Source organism: Pipistrellus hanaki (genome assembly GCF_964339955.1).
Source record: "Pipistrellus hanaki genome assembly, chromosome: 12".
NCBI lineage: Eukaryota > Metazoa > Chordata > Mammalia > Chiroptera > Vespertilionidae > Pipistrellus > Pipistrellus hanaki.
Window position 1 is genome coordinate 38,340,805 of NC_140514.1, and position 24,789 is coordinate 38,365,593.

The 24,789-nt window shown below is 36.9% G+C and overlaps 1 protein-coding gene across 9 annotated transcripts in view; it reads left to right on the forward strand.

Annotated features, from left to right (window-relative positions):
* The window catches only part of LOC311631257 (zinc finger protein 638-like), a 91,615-nt gene that overhangs the window by 45,444 nt on the left and 21,382 nt on the right, over positions 1-24,789 (forward strand). For all 9 annotated transcript variants that reach the window (XM_084901166.1, XM_084901167.1, XM_084901168.1 and 6 more), the window contains 13 exons: positions 1,100-1,392; positions 2,735-3,012; positions 4,048-4,194; positions 10,031-10,153; positions 12,949-12,998; positions 13,201-13,253; positions 16,670-16,720; positions 19,019-19,090; positions 20,194-20,280; positions 20,532-20,600; positions 20,978-21,021; positions 23,375-23,506; positions 23,900-24,028. In XM_084901166.1, the coding sequence (XP_084757292.1) occupies positions 1,100-1,392; positions 2,735-3,012; positions 4,048-4,194; positions 10,031-10,153; positions 12,949-12,998; positions 13,201-13,253; positions 16,670-16,720; positions 19,019-19,090; positions 20,194-20,280; positions 20,532-20,600; positions 20,978-21,021; positions 23,375-23,506; positions 23,900-24,028 (1,528 nt within the window). The remainder of the gene's footprint in view (positions 1-1,099; positions 1,393-2,734; positions 3,013-4,047; positions 4,195-10,030; positions 10,154-12,948; positions 12,999-13,200; positions 13,254-16,669; positions 16,721-19,018; positions 19,091-20,193; positions 20,281-20,531; positions 20,601-20,977; positions 21,022-23,374; positions 23,507-23,899; positions 24,029-24,789) is intronic.

Genomic DNA, 24,789 nt, shown 5'->3' on the forward strand with positions numbered 1-24,789 from the left:
AGTCAAAGAAGTATTTGTAAATTGCATAATCTTTTAGGAAAAAAGTTGAAAAGTATTTCTTGATATAAATTGTTTCCTAAAATTTTTTGTCCTAAACTTTTTATATACTTAATACTTTTAAAACATATCTATACTGCCGAAACCAGTTTGGTTCAGTGTATAGAGCCTCGGCCTGCGGACTGGAAGGTCCCAGGTTCGATTCCGGTTAAGGGCATGTACCTTGGTTGCAGGCTCATCCCCAGTAGGGGGTGTGCAAGAGGCAGCTGGTCAATGTTTCTTTCTCATCGATGTTTCTAACTCTCTATCCCTCTCTCTTCCTCTCTGTAAAAAAATCAATAAAATGTCTTTAAAAAAAAAATACTAATAAAAGGGTAAAATGCTAATTAGACTGGGAGACCATCCAGACGTCCTTCCTGACAAAACCATGGAGGTGGGGCCGAGGCAGAGGCTTTTAGGGGTGATCAGGCCAGGAGGGAGGGCAATGGGTGCGTTCAGGCTGGCAGGGTGTGGCAGGGGGCAGTTGAGGGCCGTCAGGTGGGTGGTGGGAGGGCAGTCGAGGGAGAACAGGCAGGGAGGGAGGGGTAAAAGCAGTTGGGTGAGGCCAGCAGGCAGAGTGGTTAGGGATGATCATGCAAGTAAGTGGTTAGGAGCCAGCGGTCCCGGATTGTCAGAAGAAATGTCTGACTGCCAGACATCCCCCAGGGGGTCCCAGATTGGAGAGGGTGCAATTGGAGAGGGTGCAGGCCGGGCTGAGGGATACCCCCACTCCCACCCCGTGCACGAATTTTGTGCACCAGGCCACTAATTTGTATATAATTGTGATATAGGAAAAGCCCGAGAAATTGATGATAATAAAATTCTGTAAATTAGCAAAACAGAGGGATCCAAGCAGTTAGAGGGCTGGGCATCTGGTCTGATTATTTCTTATTTGTCTCAAGGCTAAATCAGATCATAACAAACAAGTTTTTGTTTTTCATAAATACATAGTATCAGAATTTGCTTTTATTAGTAGTCTATATTTAAGAATATCCTTTTGTCACTTAAGTAGCTTAAATTTACATTAAATTGCTGAATTTGTGTGTCTTTCTCCACTTTGTAGAAATGAAGGCAATAGAAAAGAAAATGAAACTCCAAGAAGTCGTTCTCATTCCCTCAGTCCTAGACATTCTAGGAGATCAAGTTCAAGTCACAGATTTCATCGATCTCGAAGCCCAACACGATATATATATAGACCAAGAAGTCGAAGTCCAAGAATTTGCCATCATTTCATTTCCAGATATAGATCCAGGTCCCGTTCACCATATCAAATGAGAAATCCATTTAGAGGAAGTCCAAAAAGCTATCGATCAGTTAGCCCTGAAAGGATATCAAGGAGATCAGTGAGATCATCAGGTACACTTATGATCATGTATAAGTCTACTTATTTTGACCGTTTTTTTTGAGGTTTTTTATTTGTTTGAATTTTTATATTTGTATATCTTTAATAAGTTTGAAATGGTGGTTTATGTACTGTTAAGATTTAACAAAAGTTGACATCTGAGTTATTTGCCTTAGCTCTTTTTTAACTTCTTCAGAAATGAAATATTTTACTTTATTAAATTTTAGAATTGTTCTATGAAGTCTGACCCACATCAAAACCTAGTTAATTTTTCTTGCCTTTATTAACTATTTCAAGAAATGTGCAGGAGTGTACATGTCCACCCAACATCGATTTTAAAAACCAAGGATATACAAACATTTTGCCTTAATAATTGATTATAGACTTACCAGAGGCCTGATGTACAAGAGTAGGCCTTCCTTCCCTTGGCTGCCGGCACCGGCTTCTCTCTGGCACCCCGGACCCAGGCTGGCTTCCTTCAGGCCAGCTGCAGGCACCCAGTACCTGGGCTGCCTTTCCTTAGGCCCTGGCCTCATCAGGAAGGGTATCGGGAATGACATCGGGTCTAATTAGTATATTACCCTTTTATTACTATATAGATTTTCTGTGAATTAATTTAAAAGCTTTTTGAAATTATTCATATTTTAACTTGGTGTTAATAATTATTTGTGTAGTGATCTTTACAGAAATAGTTCGTATATATACTATATATATATATTCCTGGAGGTCTTTTCAGAGATCTGCAAAGTATTCCCTTTTTCAACTAATCACATGCCTGTGTGACATGTAGTTTCTTTTTATATTTCAACCAGAATGTAACCAGCAGAATGCATGCAAAAGCAGATATGAGAATTTAGGTGTTTTCTCTTAAGCCCAACATTAAAGTGTTTGTGGAAAATGTACAACAGTGCTACTCAACTAATTTTTTTTTGGCAGCTCTAGTGTTTCATAAAAATTTGTTATTTAAGTTCGCACAGGAGTTTATTATTAAATGAATAAGTGTTTTTAAAATATTTTAATTTCTTTTATGGGAAATATTGAGTACTTATGTTTTAGAGTGTAGAGGGATACAGAAAACAAAAGTTTGCGGACAGCTGGTGTAATAGAAGCTCACTGAATAAAGGAAGTTCATGTAAAAGCTTTTTGCGTGAAGGATTAAAGACTGAACATTTTTTGTGTATATTTGCTCCCTGTTTGGCCTGACAGTGGGTCTGTGTTATAAATATTTGGACAGTTGAAAGGTTAATCTTTTTAAAAAAAAATATATATATATATATATATATATATATAATGTGATGAAATGTTTCTACCTTAAGTTCTTTTTAATTAAAGTAGTATTTATATCCTCTTCACTAGATAGAAAAAGAGCATTAGAAGATGTAGCACAACGATCAGGGCATGTCCCAGAATTCAGTAAGGAGAAGCATTTTGAAGCAGTTGATAAAGGATACTTAATAGCACGAAAGGCTAAAACTGGAAGTGGATCAAAGCCATCATCTAAATCTGTAAGCTCTACAAAGAATGATTCAAATTTAGGAGGATATTCTACTCGTTACAAATCAAAGAATCTTGAAGATGCCACCTTATCCGAATGTAAACAGATGTCTGATAAAGCTGTTTCTGGCCAGCGTAAGGTCAGTAGTTCTTTAATTTGTTAGTGCCAGTGTGTGCATACATTTACTATTATGACGGAGAAAACGGAGTTGTCTGAATTTTTTTAATTCTAATTTTCCAAAATTTTGAAATCATGACTTGTTAAAATCTATTGGTATGGAATATTATATTGGTTTTCCTTATGAATATAATGTAAGTCTAATTATCCAAAATTTTATAGTTTACAAATCCTAGAGGCTTGTCATCTGATCCATTAAAGGAAAACATTCTGGTAATTTGGTGTTTTTGGCTAGCTACATAAGTAGACCATGAAGAATTTTGCTCTCTTATTAGGAAAGTGAATGTAATCAGCAGCATTGATATTTTTGTTATCTTTGTTAGTAAGCTATCGAGTGAGTCTCCCCTGGCCAGCATGGCTTGGTTGGTTGGAGCATTGTTCTGTACATCAAAAGTTGGCGGGTTTGATTCCTGGTCATGCACATACCTGGTTTGAAGTCGGGCCCTATTAAGCTGTTAAGATATTAACCAAAGGACATATATGCATGTATGCATAACCCATGGACACAAACAATAGTGTGTGAAGGTCTGGGGGATGCCGGAGTGGGGTTGAGAGAGTAAGGGGGGTTGAGGGAGTGGATAATACTTTCAACAATAAAGATACATTTTTAAAAAAGATATTAAGACAATATTAAGATATTGTCAATAATTAGAACACACTGAACAAAGCTGTAATTTGACTTCATTAGTGATCGACCATGCAGATTCATACACAAAAATATTAATAGTTTTGGACCATTTCATAGATCTTCCTTTTTATAAAATGTTTCTAAACAGAAAAGAGCATCAGTGTTCGGTTACCTATAAACTCATTATCACTGTTTGAGTGGAAAATGGCACTTTTTTTAGCATTAAAAATTATTTTTACTTGTGCTAAAATATTTAGAAAAGACTTTAAAGAAGTAAGATTAATGGCAGAAGAATTTATATTGGGAACTGTTATTACTGTACTTTGTGCATAATGGCTTATATTTAATTTTCTTTTATTCCCAAAATAGCTTCGGAAAGACCAACCTTTGTATTATGGTTCAGTTCTTCTTATATCTGAATTACCAGAGGATGGCTATACTGAAGAAGATATTAAAAAACTATTTCAACCATTTGGAAAAATTAATGATGTCCTAATTGTTCCATATAGAAAAGAGGTGAGCCATTCAGTATGTTATGAAAATACATAAAAAGTTATTGCTTTAAAAAAGTCATTGTTTGATCTTTTAGCTACTTTTATTACAACACCCTCCTATCAAATAAAAGAGTAATATGCAAATTAACCATCATCCCGCTACACCCACAAGCCATGCCCACCAGCCAATCAGGAGGGAGTATGCAAATAAACCCAACCAATATGGCTACGGCCATGGAGTGAGCAGGTGGCTTGGGTTTTCTGGCAATGGATGAAGCCAAGCTTTCCGCACACCCTGGTGGGCCCAGGCATCCACTCAAGGCTACAAAGTTTTAATTATAGAAGATAAATAAGTCCCAGATCCCAGGGCTTCCACTTGGGTCACGGGGGTGTGTGGACAGCCTGCAAACCACCACAGGCTTCGCCCCCAGGCCACCCCACGCCCTAAGGGAACCACCACCCTGATCTGGGACACCCTTCAGGCAAACTAGCCAGCTTCTCCTCCCCCCCCCCCAGCCCAACCAGGCCTCTATCCTATCTAATAAAAGAGTAATATGCAAATTGACCATCACTCCAACACAATATGTCTGCCCCTATGTGGTCAAAGATCCTGCCCCCATGTGGACACAAGATGGCCAGCAGGGGAGGGCAGTTGTGGGCTATCAGGCCAGCAGGGGAAGGCAGTTGCGAGGGACTAGGCCTGCAAGGGAGGGCAGTGGGGCAATCAAGCGTGCAGGGGAGGGCAGTTAGGAGTGACCCGGCTGGCAGAGGAGGGAAGTTGGGGGCAACCGGGCCTATAGGGAAAGGTAGTTGGGGCGGAGGCACCCAAGCCTGCACGGTAGAGCAGTTTGTGGGGAGAAGGACCAGGCCTGCAGGGGCGGGCAGTTGGGGGTGACCAGGCCTGCAGGGGAGGGCAGTTGGGGGTGACCAGGCCAGCAGGGGAGGGCAAGTAGAGCCAATCAGACTGGCAGGGGAGCAGTTTGGCATCAATCAGGCTGCTAGGGAAGTGATTACATGGTGACCAGGCTGGCAGGCAGAACCGGTTAGGGGCAATCACGAAGGCAGGCAGGTGAGCAGTTGGGAGCCAGCAGTCCTGGATTGTGAGAGGGATGTCCAACTGCCTGTTTAGGCCAATCCTACCGAGATGGGATCTAAATGGGCAGTCGGACATCCCTCGAGGAGACCCATATTGGAGAGGGTGCAGGCTGGGCTGAGGGACACTCCTCTCCCCTTCCCCCATGCACTAATTTTGTGCACCGGGCCTCTAGTAACATACATAAATTGTTAATTGAAATTTATGTAAATATCTGTTTTCAAATTAACAATGTCCCAGAACACTTTAATATTCTTAGGACAGGTTGGCACACTTGATCTATAAAGGGCTAGACAGTAAAATTTTAGACTTTGCATACCATCGGATTACAACTATATAACTCTGCCATTGTAGTACAGAAACAGTCATAGATAATATATAAAAGAATGAGCATGGTTGTATTTAAAAAAAAAAAAATTAAATTAAAAAACAGGTGGCAAGACCAGGCCAGGTAGCTCAGTTAGTTGGAACATTGCCCCCTACATCAAAAAACAAGGTTGTGGGTTCAGTTTCCAGTCAGGGCACATACCTGAGTTGTAGGTCTGATCCCCAGTTAGGGGATGAATGGGAGGCAACCAATCAATGTTTCCCTCACATCAGTTTTTCTCTTTGTCTCTCTCTCCTTCTCTCTCTCTCAAATCAATAAACATATCCTTGGGTGAGGATTTAAAAACAAAACAAAATATTTGGCAGGCCTTGGTTTGCCAACTAGGGCTTTAGCATACCAGTAAACTTATACTAAAACAAATTACTTTGTACCGTATTTTTTTTTTTTTACAATTTTTTTTTATTAAATTATTATCTGTGTACATATTTTGACTTTGTCCCCCCTCCCATATATACCCTCCCTCCCCAGAGTTTTGTGTCCATTGGTTGTACTTATATGCATGTATACAAGTCCTTCGGTTGATCTCTTATCTCCCCCAGATCTCCCTACCCTCCCAGCTGTAATTTGACAGTCTGCTTGTTGCTTTACTGTCTTTATATCTGACTTTTGGTTCATCAGTTTATAATGTTTTTTAATATCCATAAATGAGTGAGGCCATGTGGTATTTCTCTTTCATTGACTAGCTTATTTCACTCAGCATGATGCTCTCTAGTTCTATCCAGGTTGCTGCAAATGATGAGAATTCCTTCTTTTTTATGGCAGCATAGTATTCCATTGTGTAGATGTACCATAGTTTTTGGATCCAATCATCTGCTGACGGGCACATAGGCTTTTTCCAGATTCTAGCTATTGTAGATTGTGCTCCTATGAACATAGGGGTGCATATATCCTTTCTGATTGGTGTTTCTAGTTTCTTGGTATATATTCCTAGAAGTGGGATTACTGGGTCAAATGGGAGTTCCATTTTCAGTTTTTTGAGGAAACTCCACACTGTTCTCCACAACCTCGCCAACACTTGTCGTTTGTTGATTTGTTGATGTTGGCCATTCTGACAGGTGTTAGATGGTACCACATTGTTGTTTTGATTTGCATCTCTCGGATAATTTGTGACTTTGAGCATGTTTTCATGTGCCTTTTGGCCTTCCTTCTGTCTTCTTTTGAAAATATTCTATTTAGGTCCATTGCCCATTTTTTAATTGGATCATTCATCTTCCTTTTATTTAGTTGTATAAGCTGTTTGTAGATGTTGGAGATTAAACCTTTATCAGTGGTAACATTTGCAAATATGTTCTCCCACACAGTGGGCTTTCTTGTTGTTTTGTTGATGGTTTCTTTTGCTGTAAAAAAGCTTTTTATTTTGATGTCCCATTTGTTTATTTTCTCTTTAGCTTCCATTGCCCTAGGGGCAGTATCAGTGAAGAAGTTCTTTTGGCATATGTCTGAGATTTTGCTGCCTGTAGATGCTTCTAGTATTTTTATGGTTTCCTGTCTGATGTTTAAGTCCAGTATCCATTTTGAGTTTATTTTTGTGTATGGTGTAAGTTGGTGACCTAGTTTCATTCTGTGCATATATCTGTCCAATTTTCCCAACACCATTTATTGAAGAGACTGTCTTGATTCCATTGTATATTCGTGCCTCTTTTGTCAAATATTAATTGAGCATAGTGATTTGGGTTGATATCTGGGTTCTCGATTCGATTCCATTGATCTATATGTCTGTTCTTGTGCCAGTACCAGGCTGTTTTGAGAATAGTGGCTTGGTAATACAGCTTGAAGTCTGGTATTGAGATCCCTCCTACTTTACTCCTCTTTATCAGGATTGCTGTGGCTATTCGGGTTCTTTTATTGTTCCAAATGAACTTTTGAAGAGTTCTTTCTAGGTCAGTGAAATATGCCGTTGGTATTTTAATGGGGAGTGCATTGAACCTATAGATTGCTTTAGGAAGTATGGACATTTTGATGATGTTGATTCTACCAATCCATGAACATGGTATGTTCTTCCATCTTTTTATATCTTCCTCTGTCTCTTTTTTCAGTGTCATGTATTGGGTCGGCAACTAAGTAATTGCGTATTTTTTAAAGAAAATCAGACAATTTTTTCATGGAACTAAATAACTTTATTCTGTAATGTATTGCCCATTTTGATCAATGACCTTTTGCCATCTTTCAGGCAGCATCATAATCCCACGTTCAAAAAACTTCTGGTTTTTATTAGCAAAAAACTGAATCAGGTACGATTTGACATCATCATCATTATTGAAATTTTTACCATTCATGGAGTTTTGTAAAGATCGAAACAAAAAGTAATCAGATGGTGCAAGGTCAGGACTATATGGTGGATGTGGCAAAACATCCCAACCAAGCTCCATTAATTTTTGCCGAGTGACCAAAGATGTGTGTGGCCTTGCATTGTCATGATGGAATACAACACCTTTTCGATTTGTCAATTCGGGCCGCTTTTCTTCAACTGCATTGTTTAATTTCGTTAGTTGTTCAATGTAGACATCAGAATTGATCGTTCGGTTGGGTGGTAAGAGTTCAAAGTAGACAATTCCTTTGTAATTCCACCAAACTGATAACAAAACCTTCTTTTGATGAATATCAGCTTTTGATGTTGTTTGAGTTGGTTCACCTGGCCTGCTCCACGATCTTTTCCACTTGATATTGTTGTAAACAACCCATATTTCATCGCCAGTTATCAGTCGTTTTAAAAATGGATCATTTTCATTACGTTTCTTTAGCAAATCGCAGCTGCTAATGCGTTGCGTTAACTGTGATTCTTTCAGTTCGTGAGGAACCCATGTATCGAGTTTTTGAACATAGCCAAGTTGTTTTAAGTGATTTTCAATGCATGTATGTGATACATGAAGCTTCTCTGCAATCTCACGTGTTGTACTGTGACAGTCTGAATTGATTATTGCTTTGATTAGGGCGTCATCAACTTCAACTGGACGACCAGAGCGTTTTTCATCTTTGAGTGAAAAATCACCAGAACGAAATTTGTCAAACCAATTTTGACACTGCCATTCTTTTAAGGCTTCGTCACCATAAACAGCACATAACTTTTTATGAGCTTGCGATGCGTTTTCCCTTTGCGGAAATAAAAAAGCAAAATATGACAAAAATGTTCCTTTTGATTTTCCATTTTTCAACGAACGCCAAACGAAAACTACAAAACAGATCAAAAAACTTTTTTTACTGATTAACAGCTGAATAGCCAACTATCAAATAACAAAATGTGTTTTACATTTGTACTACGTCTGCAAACCTAAAAATTCAACTGAAGCCATATATGTGTGAAACCCGCAATTACTTAGCTGCCGACCCAATAGTTTTCCTCATATAGGTCCTTTACTTCCTTAGTTAAGTTTATTCCTAGGTATCTTAATTTTTTTGGTGCGCTGGTAAATGGAATTGTTTTTTTAGTTTTTTGGTGTGCTGGTAAATGGAATTGCTTTTTTAGTCTCTGTTTCTGTAAGTTCGCTGTTGGTGTATAGAAATGCCATAGATTTCTTGGCGTTAATTTTGTATCCCATAAGTATTTTTTTATATGTGGGTTGTATTTCTGTAACTCACATAACAAAGTTCATCAAACTAGCTAGGTGATTCAGTTGATTCATGCATTTCCCATATACCAAAAGGTGATGGATTTATTTATTTTTTATTTTTTTAAATATATTTTATTGATTTTGTACAGAGAGGAAGGGAGAGAGATAGAGAGTTAGAAACATCGATGAGAGAGAGTCATCGATCAGCTGCCTCTTGCACCCCCCTACTGGGGATATGCCCGAAACCAAGGTACATGCCCTTGACTGGAATCGAATCCGGGACCGTTCAGTCCCCAAGCCAATGCTCTATCCATTGAGCCAAACCAGTCCCGGCAAGGTGATGGATTTAATTCCCCATCAGGGAACATACCTAGAATGTGGGTTTGATGCCTGGTTGGCGCTTGTGTGGAGAACAATCCATCCATGTTTCTCTCTCTCCCTTTTCTTTCTCTAAACATCCCTTAGGTGAGGATTTTTTAAAAGTCAGACTTAAAGCAGCTAGAGCAGATCCTGCCTTATGATTGATTTTTAATTGAGCCCTGACTTCCCATTTTATTCTTATTGTTCTATGAGCCTAAAATGGAAGGCTATTTCCCTCTAATTGTTTTTGTAATGGTGAAAGGTTAAAGGTCCATTTATAATGGTATAAGGTTAAAAATCCATTTCATGTGTGAGAACATTCTAAAGATCAATCTACACTTGAGGAAGAAAAAAAAAAAGAGGCAAAATCAAGACAAGGTTATTTCATAGTTCTATTTTACACAAAATAATAAGTCATGCAGAGAATTTTAAGTTAGATTCTTTTTACTAATGATGTATTTTCTTTTAGGCTTACTTGGAAATGGAATTTAAAGAGACAGTCAGTGCAGTCATGAAGTATATTGAAACAACACCTCTTTTGGTAAAAGGGAAAAATGTGAAAGTATCTGTTCCAGGAAGGAAAAAAGCACAGGTAAGTTGGAATTAGACCCGTATCATTATTGTTTAAATTTCATTATTGTATTAGTTTTAAGGTTTTTTGTTTTTGCTTAAGTTTGGCACATACAGAAAAATGCAAAAAGCAGATGTTTACATAACATTGTACACATATAGATATAAATACACTAAAATCAATAACTTTAATATGTGCATATATAACTATGTTTTGCTGAAAGAGTGGTGTATGTTATGAGAAATATGTCACTAGGTGATTTCCTCGTTGTAACATCACAATGCACTTACAATTACATATCTAGGCATATATGGGATAGCCTATTGCTCTGTGCTACAAACCTGTACAGTATATTACTGTACTGAATAATGCAGGCAATTATAACACATCTGGAGGACCAGTGCATGAAATTAATGCCCGGTGGTGGAGGTATCCCTCAGCCCACCCTGCACCCTCTCCAATCTGGGATTCCTCTCACAATCCAGGACTGTTGGCTCCCAAATGCTTACCTGCCTGCCTTCCTGATTGCCCCTAACCACTTCTGCCTGCCAGCCTGATCATCCCCTATCTACTCCCCTGCCAGCCTGTTTGATATCTTAACTGCTCCCCTGCCAGCCTGTTTGTTCTCAACTTCCCTCCTCTGCTGGCCTGGTCACCCCTAAGTGCCCCCCCCGCAGGCTTGATCAACCTCAACTGCCCTCCTTTGCAGGCCTGGTTCCTTGCAACTGCCTTCCCCTGCTGGCCATTTTGTGGTGGCCAACTTGTGTCCACATAGGGGCAGAATCTTTGACCACATGGGGGCACCAATTTTGATCTTGTGTGTTGAAGTGATGGTCAGTCTACATATTACGCTTTTATTAGTTAGGATAGAGGCCTAGTGCATGGGTTGGGGCCAGTTGGTTTGCCCTGAAGGGTGTCCTGGATCAGCGTGGGGATTCCCTTGGGGCGTGGGATGGCCTCGGTGAGTGGCTTGTGGTGGTTTGCAGGCTGGCCATGCTCCCGATGACCCAAGCGGAGGCCCTGGTATCTGGGATATATTTATCTTCCACAATTGAAACTTTGTAGCCTGGAGCAGAGCCAAGCCTTCTGCTGGCTCCATGACAGCAGCCATTTCTGTTGGGATTTATGTGTTTTCTATAATTGAAACTTTGTAGCCTGGAGTGAAGGCCTAGGCTGGCCAGGGCAAGTGGAAAGCTTGGCTTCCTCCATTGCCAGGGGCAACCCTAGCCTGCTCTCTCTAGCTCCTTGGTTGCCACCATTTTTCTTGGGATTTATCTTCTATAATTGAAACTTTGTAGCCTTAAGCTGAGACCTGGGCAGGCCAGGGTGTGCCAAAAGCTTGGATTCCTCCATTGCCTCCCTTCTGCTCTCTTCATGGCCGCCACCATCTTGGGTTAATTTGCATGATCGCTCCTAATTGGTTGGTGGGAGTGGTTTGTGGGGGTGTAGCAGAGTGATGGTTAATTTGCATATTATTCTTTTATTAGATAGGATGGTAAATACTTGTGTGTCTAAACATATCTATATTTAAAAGGTACAGTAAAATTCAGTATAAGATACAAAAAATGGTTCATCTGTTTAAGGCCCTTATTTAAATGGAACTTACAGAACTGGAAGTTGCTCAGGATAAATCTGAGTGGTGAGTGAGTGTGAAGGCTTAGGACATTACTGTACATCACTGTAGACTTTATAAATACTGCACACAGGCTACCATATGAAATATTTTTCTTCAATATTAAATTAACTTTAACATTTTTACAACCTTTAAAATTTTTAACTTCTGGACTCTTTAGAATACCTCCGGAAGGACCTGCCTGAGGCTCTTAAGGAGATGTCTCTTTTTTCAGGAATATTCTATGATGGTTTGCTTGCTTGCTTTTTTTTCATCATAGATTTGCTTGTAATCAGATAATGTACCATGAAACCTTTCAGTGTAGGGTCCATGTTTTCAAACTTTTTAAGGAGCTTGTTGAAATCTGCAAAAGCTTTTGCTAATCCATTCACTGTGAATTTTCTTGAGGGTTCTTCCTTTTTTTTTTTTTTTTTTTTTTAATATATTTTATTGATTTTGTACAGAGAGGAAGAGAGAGAGAGAGTTAGAAACATCGATGAGAGAGAGTCACCGATCAGCTGCCTCTTGCACACCCTCTACTGGGGATATGCCCGCAACCAAGGTACATGCCCTTGATCGGAATCGAACCCGGGACCTTTCAGTCCCCAAGCCGACGCTCTATCCATTGAGCCAGACCGGTTTCGGCTTGAGGGTTCTTCTTATGGGACCATCATCATATATGTGGTTTGTTTTGCTCATTATGTGGTGTGTGACTGTATAGCTTATACACAGTATTAAATGGTGAGCAATAGACTAGGAGGGAATACTTTACAAAAAGGAAATATTTGTGAAACCTCTGTCCTGCTCACAAACCATAATATTGATAACATCTCGGAAGCCCCTTGCATACTTCTTGCCAATCCTTATACCCCTTCTTTCTGCCTGTTATAAGGTTATTGTAGTCAAAGCAAAAGATGTGGTAGATTGGATTAGCATGATAGTTAGACATCTGAAATATAATGCTATTTGAAATGTTTTAAAAGACAGTGATAAGAATATGTAGGATGTAAAATTATGTCATATGTGATTAGAGGTTGAAGAGAATATTTTTATTCTATTTAATTAGATAAAGGTAATATGCATTTAGACTTTAGGGTAGAAAGATTTTTTAATGTTTAAATTTTCTTATGTTTTTCTGAATTGTCTAAAGGTTTTTAGAACTGAGAAAAATTAAAATTTTCTTCAAAATATTTTTCCTTCCTAGAACAAAGAGGTGAAGAAAAAGATAGATTCAAAGAAAACATCTGCTTTAAAGTAAGTGATTTCTGTAATTTCATGTGAGAATGAATTTGCATACGAATTGAAAATTTTCTATTTTACAACTGCATTTTTAATGTTTTACTACTTTGGCTCTAGTTTAATGGGACAGTGTTCAAATTTAATTATTTTAAGCTTTTTTAGATTTAAATTACAAGTTTAGAAGTTTTAGAACTTAGAATTTTCTTTTTTTAAATAGAAAAGATACAGATACTTCCAAAGCTGCTGAAGTTGGGACATCAGCTTCTGCTAGTAAGTTGTTATTTTTAATACTCCTTCTCCAAATATGTGTATTTTGTCATTTTACTAGAAATGTCTTGTAAGATGATGATAGGAAAACATTACTTATCGTGCCTTAGTGGTAGGGACCCAAATTGGCTCCTGTATTAGGCTATTTACTATGTATTAGGCCTAGTAATAATTAATGTCGTTTTCTAATACTTTTTTAAATCGAATTTATTTAAACAATACAACAAAATTTAATCAACAGTATAGTTGCCGTTGTTTTCTACTACTTGTGCCCAAGGCTCAGGAAGCATTTTAATCCCTCTGTTGTAAAATTCTTGTGATTTTGATGCAAAAAATTCGGTCAATGCATTTTTGAGGCATTCTTCATTATTAAATTTTATTCCAAGAAGAAAGTTTTGCAAAGAACGAAACAAATGGTAATCGGAAGGGGCAATATCAGGAGAATATGCAGGTTGAGGGAGAACTTCCCATTCCAACTGGCGCAGTTTTTCAGCAGTGATTCTTGCAGTATGCGGTCGTGCGTTATCGTGGTGAAGAATTACGCCCTTCCGATTAATCAGCGCGGGTTCTTTTTCTCTTAAAGCTTGGGCTAACCTTTCCAATTGGGCACTATACACTGCACTTGTAATGGTTTGGTTAGATGGTAAAAGTTCATAATGAAGAATTCCTTTAAAATTCCACCAAACACACAACATCACTTTTTTCGCATGCAAGTCAGGTTTTGGCGTGGGCTGCGGAGCCTCATTTTTGTCCAACCATTGAGGCCGCCTTTTCAAATTAACATACAGCACCCATTCTTCATCTCCGGTAACAATTTGCTCTAAAAACAGCAAACGGTTTTGACGAGAGAGGAGCAAACTGCAAATTGTGACTCTTTGATTACGGTTGTTGTCTGTCAACTCATGAGGAACCCATTTTCCAAACTTTGGACTTTGCCAAGTGCACGCAATTGATTGGAAATTGTTTTTTGTGAACAATTTAAAGTTGTCGCAAGCTCTTGTTGGGTAATTTGAGGATTTTGCACCAAAAGAGCTTGAAGAGCTTCTTGATCAAAATTGGACACACGGCCTCGACCACTCTTGTCATCTAACGAAAAATTTCCCTCGCGAAATTTCTCAAACCAACGCTGGCATTTTCTGGCGCTAACTGCATCTTGACCAAGAGCACTACAGATGTTTTTTGCAGCCTCACTTGCTTTTCTTCCTAATTGGAACTCGTAAAGCATGCAGTGCCGAATATGCTCTTCATCCGCCATCTTCTTAGCCCTAGTTTTGCAACAAAAACCAAACCAAGCACAAACTTTTTCAAGCAAAACTTGTTAATTGCACTTCACACGTTCTGTAGATACCACGTGTTTGAAGGTTATGTCAATACAAGTCAACGCCAAGCAAGATTTTAAACGAATGTTTAAAAACGACATTAATTATTACTAGACCGGATAGTTAAGGGACCTCTTCTGAAGTACCTATCACAGTTCTGTAGTGAATAGCTGTTTACCTTTTGCCTCTCTTTATCTGCTCCCGATAAACCCACAAGACAAAACAAAGTTTGCTAAGATTGATTGTCTGTTCCTCTTTGTTTTTGAAAGTAAAACAAAAAAGACAAAATGGAAATAAATATTTTATTCACATGGTAAAAGTTGTTTCTTTACAACTTCAGGCCTTTTTTATGAATTTAGCTACATAAATTGTTCATATAATTTTAATAAACTAGATCTATACATCTTTTTCTTATTCCATTTAGGATTGAAAAGGTGGAGACAAAATTTATTGCTAAAATATATACTTGAGTCTAAGGAGAATAAACACCTTGGTAGAAAAGGATAAGACACAAAAGCTAAAATGAAGTAGACATAAAATATATTCAGAATGTTAAATTGCTCTCTTTTGGAAAGGCAGATGTATAGAGTGTTCGGATTTCTATTCAGAATAGATTAATTAGTTTTCTGAAAACTGATATTCAGGTGATTGGAAAATTAGGTTTCATAGAGTATCTCATTTGTCCATAATGTTTTGTTGGATAATATACTGAAGTAATTGGAAGTTAGTGAAGGTGACTCTGGATGGCTTCCCGAGGGCAGTAAATTTTGACTAAAGTTTTAAATGTGAATGTGTAAACAGATGACATACAGAGGCAGAAGATGCTTCAGTTAGGGAGATGACATAACAAAGGTAACAGAATTAAGGAATCACTTTATAGAATGCCTTGAAGATTCATGTTGGAAGTTTTTAAATTTGATCCATTAATATTATAATGTTAATATTATAAAATTAACATAGAGAACAACAATTAAGTTTTTGTCAAAGGTTTGAGGGGAGGGAAGGAGTGGCTGTTGTTAAAGGAGTAGTAGGAAAGATCCTTGTGATGAAACTGTTCTGTATCTTGACTACTGGTCACAGTAATCTACACGCTATGATAAAGTTTCATAAAACTAAATACACATTAATTACTGCATGTAAAAGAGGGGAAATTTGAATAATAGTAGATTGTATCAATGTCAGTTTCTTATTTGTGATATTTATAGTTAGACAAAATATTACCATTAGGTGAAACTGGGTGAAGGTTTATGGGATCTCTCCCAGTTATTTCTTGAAATTCCATGTAGAATAACTTTACTTATGAATATATTGATAACATTTTAAGTAAAATATTAGCACATAGTATTTTGAACACATTAAAGAAATACTACATTGTGTCCAAGAGGGGCTCATATCAGAAATATAAAGATGATTCAAAATTAGGCAATCTGTTAGTTCATTTTACCGTTTTAGAGAAAGATAAATGCTACAAAAAAATATTTAGGCCGGGACCGGTTTGGCTCAGTGGATAGAGCGTCGGCCTGGGAACTGAAAGGTCCCAGGTTCGATTCCGGTCAAGGGCATGTACCTTGGTTGCGGGGGCATCCCCAGTAGGGGGTGTGCAAGAGGCAGCTGATCGATGATTCTCTCTCATCGATGTTTCTAACTCTCTATCCCTCTCTCTTCCTCTCTGTGAAAAATCAATAAAATATATTTTTTTAAAAAAAATTTAGTAAAATTTAACATTCATATCATTCAAATTGAATAAAGTTCTTAAAGTAGATAACTACCTTCTTAATATATAGTGTATGTGTGTATTTATACTTTTATTCATATACATAAACATATACACACATATCAAGTCAGAAGCCAGCATATTCTTAATAATGAAACAATAGAAGTTTTTGATTAAAATTGGCAACGAAAGAAGGAATACTCATTACTTTTATGAATTACATAAATACTCTAAAATATAATAGTGACCAACCAGTGCATTGTAAGTTAAGAGGCATAAAAATTTGAAAAAGTGTTTTTCAAAATCATTGCCAGGTTATGTTTTTCCTAAATCTAAATGTTATTATTTGTAATGTGTTATTGATATATTTTTTGTTGTTATTTTAGCCAAAACTGGACAAGCTAAGACATCTGTAGGCAAAGGGAATAAATCTTCAGGTATGTTTTTTTATTTAAATTTAGACATATTAGTAAACTTTAAGTCATTTAAGAAGTATGTAGCAGTAGTGTTGGATTTCATGTGAAATGGTATGTGCTGAATGTGTACTAATCTTTGAAATTTATACTCATCTAGAAATTTTTAAGAAAGATTAGTAGATAATGGTCTTCCCTTCCGATAATTATAAAAATAAGATCATTTGACTAGAAAACTATTTCTCATAATGGTTATCAGAGATAATTTCCTCTTTCTCTTTTATTTATGTCTTCTGTTTATTTTATAAAAAGTAATGCAGATGAATTTACTGCAAATTTTGTTCTCTTTGCAATTTTTATGGGCTATGATGGGTTATAAAGTAATTTTAAATTCTTTTATTTTCCCTTGCATTTTCTATCCCATTTCTGCAAAATAATGGATTGTTATTTTGTTAATGGATAGTTATCCAGTTAATTAAGTGGATAGAGGTCTGTGCATTAAATTCTTCCCTATAATGGTAGAAAGGAAAGGAAGCAGTGTTGAATTGGCAAATATCATTGTTAGTGGCTGAGCCAGAATGTTCATATAATAGTTGCTTAGAAGCAATAACCTGAGGATGACAGGGATCCAGAAAACTTGTTTTGAAGATGCATTAATTTAGCAAACAGCTTGATATTGCTTTGATAGTAAGTATATGTGAGTCACTGGTGGGGATTTAGGTGAGTGGATGCTAAAGCTCCTTCCAACTATTGGAAATTTATTTTAGATATTTTTCTTACATTCTGGTCCCCTTTAAAAGTAGTAAAGTGAATTGACTTGTGGTAATAACATAGAGATAAGTGAAAAATAATTTAAGGGCTCATTAGTACTCAGGTTACTGCAGTGTGACAATATTTTTATTGACAAGTGACAATTCATAAGGATTATTATTATTTTTGAGCAAAGATTAGGTCTGTCTTTGGATATAAGGGCAAATTTATAAACTATTTTCATTTGGTTGTTGTGGATGTCAATACTTTTCCTTTATATAACTTTTCTAAGCATGATCATATTCTCACACGGCTCCTAGATAATTGTGGCAGTTACCATCCTTATTTATAAATGGGAAAACGTGCACAGAAACCAATTAATGCCCCCAAGTCTTCACAACTTAAGTTGGAATTCGACTGACTTTTCCCTCATACTACCATGCTAGTTGTTACCAATCCTAATTTTCAAAGCTAAATTTCCTTTTGTTTTCTGAATGGAAAGGGTTTTGTGGTGATCTTTTTATTGACACTTTGATAATCATAGTCTTTATAAACATCATCTTGAAAAATAAGCAGCAGCTGAAACCGGTTTGGCTCAGTGGATAGAGCGTTGGCCTGCAGACTGAAAGATCCCAGGTTTGATTCCGGTCAAGGGCATGTATCTTGGTTGAGGGCACATCCTTGGTGGGGGTTGTGCAGGAGGCAGCTGGTCGATGTTTCTCTCCGATATTTCTAACTCTCTATCCCTCTCCCTTCCTCTCTGTAAAAAATCAACAAAATACAATATATTTAAGAAAAAGAAAAGAAAAAGAAGCAGCAGTGATAAATGGAAATGTAAAAAGAAAGATCAGAGCAATGTAAATACCAAAATAGTCAACTGAAAAATATCCTAAATGATTATAAGAGCAACAGGATTAACAAGAGACAGACAGACAGACACAAATACATACATACATATATACATACTACATGGGCTACTTTTATATCCTTGCAGTTAGTAATTTTGCTTCAAGTTAATCCACACATTCAGAGATTGTTTAACTTGCCTGAATGCCATTTTTATGTTCCTGAATTTTTGGTTCAGTGATGCTTTTCTTGAAGACATTATTATCTTTGCTGTATTTTTAAAAATGGCCTGTGTTGCCCTGGCCTGATGGCTCAGTTGTTTGGAGCATTGTACTCCAAAAGGTGCTGGTTTGATTCCTGGTCAGGGCACATACCTAGATGGCAGGTTCAGTCCATGGTGGGGGCCTGCCTGAGAGAGGCAGGTGATTGATGTTTTTTCCACATCACTGTTTCTCTGTTTCCCCATCACTCTGCCCGCCCTTTCCTTCTCCCTTTCTTTCTCCCTTTCCCTCTCTCTCTTGCTCTCTAAAAAATAAATAAAAAACAAAGTATCTTCAGGTGAGGCTAAATAAATAAATAAGGCCATGTGCCAATAGGTGATAGTATTTTATCTTTTGGATAAAACATATCCTGTTGCTCTTATATTCGTTCTTTGTGAGTTTTTTGGGGGACTGTTGCTATTGGTTAAAAATTAACCAGTTTTGACCTCAACTTTTTCTGATTTAGGGAAATCAGCAGGTTCTGTAAAATCTGTGGTAACTGTAGCTGCTAAAGGTAGTAAAGCTTCAATCAAAACAGGTAAGACTGTTGGGAGGGAGAGGTGTTATTAAGTATGTTTGTTTTTGCAATGTGTTGGTGGTCTAGTGGTGAGGACTTTAAATTTTTGGTACTTTGGTCTGTGACATTTTCTACCATTGGCATATTTTGTATTGAAATATTTTGACAGCTATACATGGTAAAAATTTCATGTGTCGTGTCTGTATTATTATTTATTAAGTATTGTATTATTTTCCATATGGACAAATATGAGCCTATTTTGCCTTATAATTACAGGCTGCTCTGTCACTTCCCCCCTACAAATTGTTCGGTCTTTGTTTACTTTATTATTTTTTTTTAAGCTATCACTTCATATTACTTTCCCTGGCTTATACACTTCTGATGTTTATTACTGTGAAAATTTTTTTTTCTTTCTATGTAAAAAATGTATTTCCTTTATAAAGAAATGGAGCACTACCCTATATAATAATATAATATGCAAATTGAATGGAGGAACAACCAGTCACTATGATGTGCACTGACCAGTGGGAAGATGCTCAGTGCAGGAGCTGCCTCCTGGTTGTCAGTGCACCAGAAGCCAGGCTCACGGCTGGCCAGCCCAGCAGAGGTGGCAGGAGCCTCGCCCACCTCCGCAGCAGTGCTAAGGATGTCCGACTTAGTCTTTGCCCCAAGCAGGCCTGGCTAAGGGACACCCTCCCCTCAAGTGCACAAATTTCGTGCACTGGGCATCTAGTTTTAAATAAACAATGTTTTACATGCTCTGTTTAGTATTACTATTTTTCCAAATAGACTAATGTAAAGAACCTTGTAGAAGTTATAAAATATGGTTTGTGTGAGTGTGATTATAATGTGCTTCTGTCATCTGAGGGTTAAATTTGTGGCTCATTAATGGCCATCAACAAAAATTGTATCTCAGTTTACATTTGCTTTAAATCTTATTGGTAAACAGGTATTGAAAATAAATGGAAAGGAGAGAATAAAAAATAAATAAATGGAAGAAAATATGTAGAAAATAACTGCTTTTCATACGTAAGGTGCACTACTTGCTTACTAATATATTAGTGTGAAACGTACTAAATAACCAACAGACCCTTAGAGTAATGGTCCAATTTTGCTTTTTACAGCAAAATCCAGTGGAAAGAAGTCTCTAGAAGTAAAAAAGGCTGGCATTGTCAAAAACAAAGATGCCAATAAACCTCTGACTGTACAAGGTAACTTTGAAATGCTGTCTTTTTATGTTTTCTTTAGATCCTCTAGGTGTACATTCAAGGTATATTTTGAAATTATTGCTTAAAAATCATTAAAGGGATTGTTTTGTTTTCATAGAGAAACTTGTGTTAGCTTTGACTTAAACCATGCCATTCTAAAGAGAGTTGAAGTGACAAAATAAATCTAGCTTAAGTTTCTGTTTAGATTCATTAGTGTGTTTTTCTAGACTATTAAAGCAGATTGTTTCATGCAGAAAACTCTGAAATAAAGAGCAGTATGGAAGTCAAAGCCTCTGAAAATAGTGCTAAAGAAACTACTTCAGGTAGGCCAATTGAAATTTTATTTTGTTCTCTTACGTTAGAGATAGAAAAATTTAAATTTTAATAAAATAAAGCGTTTAATTTTATGTGATGTATATATATGTATACTTTTAAATACCACAGTCATAATCTTAGTGAAATTAAGACTATTAGGATTCAGCTCTGCACCCTGTCTCTTGATTATTCTGAAATTTTGTTCTTGGGATAAAACTAAATGTATTATTTAAAACCCATTGTTACTTCTATAGTTACTTCCTACTTAAATTCTTTCCTCTTTTGTCAGTTTTATACATTTTCAGGTAGTTATTATGTGTACATTTTAGGATCTTAATAAATGAAATACAGCTGTATGAATTCTTATTTTATTTTTTATTTTAAGACGCTGCTTTGGTGGTCACAGAAAATGAAACAGTTAATAACAAGGTCAGTTTTCATATTTCACTTTTTTATCTTTCACCTTTATTAAAGTTTATGAAATTTTGACACAGTATATTTTCTTTTACTATAAATCGACATAAAAATGTACAAGAACCCCAGCCCGTTTGGCTCAGTGGATAGAATGCTGGCCCTTGGACTAAAAGGTTATGGGTTCAATTCCAGTCAAGGGCACATACCTTGGTTGCAGGCTTAATCCCGGCCCTGGTCGGGTTCGTGTGGGAGACAACCAATCGATATCTCTTTCTCACCTCAATGTGTCTTTGTCTCTGTGTCTCCCTCTCCCTTTCACTCTCTAAAAGTCAATGGAAAAATATCCTAGGGTGACGATTAACAACAACAAAAAAATGTGCATCATTTGACATGGTGAAAAAACCCCACTTTATAAAAAGAAAAAGAAAAACTTTTAAAATATAGGTTGAGTTCAATAGCTTGAGCTGCAGATTAAGTTCTAAAAATTTAGGAACAGAATATCAATAAATATACATATATTTATTATTTTTTTGTTAATTCTCACCCAAGGATATTTTTTCCATTGATTTTTAGAGAGAACAGAAGGGGATGGGAGATGGGGAGAGAGAGACATCTATACAAGAGAATGGGTGCCTCCCACATGAGCCCAGATTGGGTGGACTGGGCCAGAATGAACCGGCAAATCCAGTTACTGCCCTTGACCAGGAATGGAACCAGAGACCCTTTAATGCTCAGGCTGATGATGTAACCACTAAGCACACCAGCCAGGGTGATATGTTTTATTTAGAACTAGAGGCCCAGTGCAAAAAATTCGTGCAGGGGGTAGGGTTGTCCCTCAGGCCAGCCTGCACCCTCTCTAATCTGGGACCCCCTTGAGGGATCTCTGACTGCCAGTTTAGACCCGATCCCTGTAGGATCAGGCCTAAACGTGCAGTCGGACATCCCTCTCACAATCTAGGACTGCTGGCTTCCAACTCCTCACCTGCCTGCCTTCCCAATTGCCACTAACCACTTTTTCCTGCCAGCTTGATCACTCCCATGCCAGCCTGATTGATGCCTAACTGCTCCCCTGCCAGCCTGTTTGCCCCTAACTGCCCTCCCCTGAAGGCCTGGTCCCTTCCAACTGCCTTTTCCTGCTGGCCATCTTGTGGTGGCCATCTTGTGTCCACTTCCTGCAGCCATTTTTGACCACATGGGGGCAGCTATCTTGTGTGTTGGAGTGATGGTCAATCTGCATATTACTCTTTTATTAGATAGGATAACAATTTGTTTTGTTTTTAGAGGAGCAAGTGGGGTTTCCAGTTTTATTTGAAGTGCATAAAGTCGTCATTAATTGTTTTCTGGTAGTTATATCTGGTATTATGAATATATTAAAATTTCATTAATTTATATTGGTTAAAATTTTGCGATCATTCAGGTGCTCAGCATAAGTTTACTTTTGACTGATAGACCCATTTTCCAAGTAGGAAGTATTATGTCTTCCTATTTTGTTTTGGGAAGAATATTTTAAAGCACTAATAGAGTATTTTAACCCTTTGCACTCCACTATCCCCTCTCAGGGGACATTGGAATTCTAGCATATCACTCGGATGTCCCCTCTCAGGGGACATTGCAGTTTATTAGTGATTACGGGGAATTGAGTTAATTCAACGCACGTTTCCACAGTTAGCGTCGAGTAGCTGGTAGCCAATGTCTAGAATGGTTCAGAGTGCAAAGGGTTAAATTTACTTAAACCACTTTGAGAGAAACCATTTATGAACACAGTTGACATACTAGTTAAAATAATTCTCAACTTGTTTATGAAAATTATAACTTCCCACCATTTTTTCAAAAGAAAAGTCAAAAGTTGGCAAATTCACTGTTGTAAATCTTTGGGGATTTCCGCAACATTTACTAAAGGAAATATTGGCATTGATGGGTCATCTTCAATAATAAATAGATTTGATAGAAGAGAATGCAGAAAGTATTTACTTTGTAGTGGAGATTGGGTTATGGTTAAGGATGCTAAAATACCAGGTAAGCCTTTTCATATTGTCTAAAAATGATTATTTTATTCAGTAAGATAAAAGGATATGTAGTTAAAAGGGAGAAATTGTAGTCAGAGACAAACTCATGTTTTTAAACCATTATTGAGAGAAAGAATTAAAGATGTTGATTAGATGACAGGTGGTATGGCTGAAATTATTCTATATACTTGAAGATAGGAAATTTGATTTTAATTTGAAGTTCAGACCAACTTTCAGAATTGGTCAAGTTTAATATTAAATGCAACTTAAATACTAACATAACATTATCTGCAGTGTAAGCTTAGGTAAATATAAAAGCAGCTAAAATTTTTTTAATGTCAGTTCTTAAATTTGTTTTGAAGGAAACAGAGGAAATGTGTGTGGTACTTATTTCTAATTTGCCAAATAAAGGATTTTCTGTAGAAGAAGTTTACAGCCTCGTAAAACCATTTGGTGATACAAAGGATATTTTGATTTTATCCTCTCATAAAAAGGTAAGTGTTGATAACAGCTGTTGTTCTCTTCAAGCACATTTTGAAAAACATTAAGTTCATAAAGAAAAGGTTTAAAAGTAGTACCTCAAAATAATTAAGTTGTTTTAAGGTAAAGAATTTTTAAAATAAGTGATAAATAAGGTTTTTCTTAATGTCATTTACTAGAATGTTATTTGTTTTTTTCTTTAATATTGTGAGTTCAGTTATTTATTATTTCTTGCTTATGGTTGTAGTATACTGAATTTATTGGCCTCATGTTTCTGAATGCATTTTTTTATCTTCAAAATATTTACTAAGTTTTTTCAATTTATTTGATTCCTTATGTATTAAATATTTTCAAGAAGAAGTAACTTAAATAAGACTTTTTTCCATTCTTGTAATTTGTTTTAAAAGGCAATCATAGAAATAAATAGAAAATCTGCAGATTCTATGATGAAATTTTATACCTGCTTCCCAATATCAATGGATGGAAATCAACTCTCAATAAGTATGGCTCCTGAAAACATGAGTGTAAAAGATGAGGTAAATAATACTATCATTTTAATTAAATTTATTGTAGTCTGTTATATATTTTAGTTTTCTTCTTCAGTTAACATTTTCTCTCAGACGGTTAGAATGATTCTTTCTGTCCCTCCAGTGCCTGCTATCTCACTATTTTAGAGTTACTTTCATTTTGAGCAAATAACTATTCCTCTTGTATGTTCGATTGGGGGGAAGGTGAACTATTGTTTGTAGAGTATTGTTTGTACCACTGTTTGGATCCTCATTTCTGCCATTATCTATCATAAAAACCAAGAGGTTATCTTCAGGTTTTTCCCCCCCTCATTACTTATAAACCATTTGTCACTAAGTCTTGTCTCTTAAATTCTAAATATTTCTGGAGTTTGTTCCCTGTTTGTTGGATTCGCCATTTCACATTGCTTCACTTCTTAAAGCCTTCTAGTAAAGTCGCTCTTTGTATCCTTTACCTTCATTTGTTGTTGTTGTTAATCCTCATTGGAGGATATTTTTCCATTGATTTTTACAAAGTGGAAGGTAGGAGAAGAGACAAAGAAACATCATTGTGAGAGGGACACATTGACTGGTTGCCTCCCGCACACAAGCTGGGCTGGGAATCGAGCCTGCAATCCAGGATCTTTCAGTCAGTAGGCTGATACTCTATCCAAAATGCCAATCCTGCTAGGCCCAACGTTTTTTAAAAAAATTCTCACCCAAGGAAATGTTTTTCATTGCTTCTACAAAGAGGAAGAGAGAGGGGGAAGAGTGAGAAATATCTTTATCTC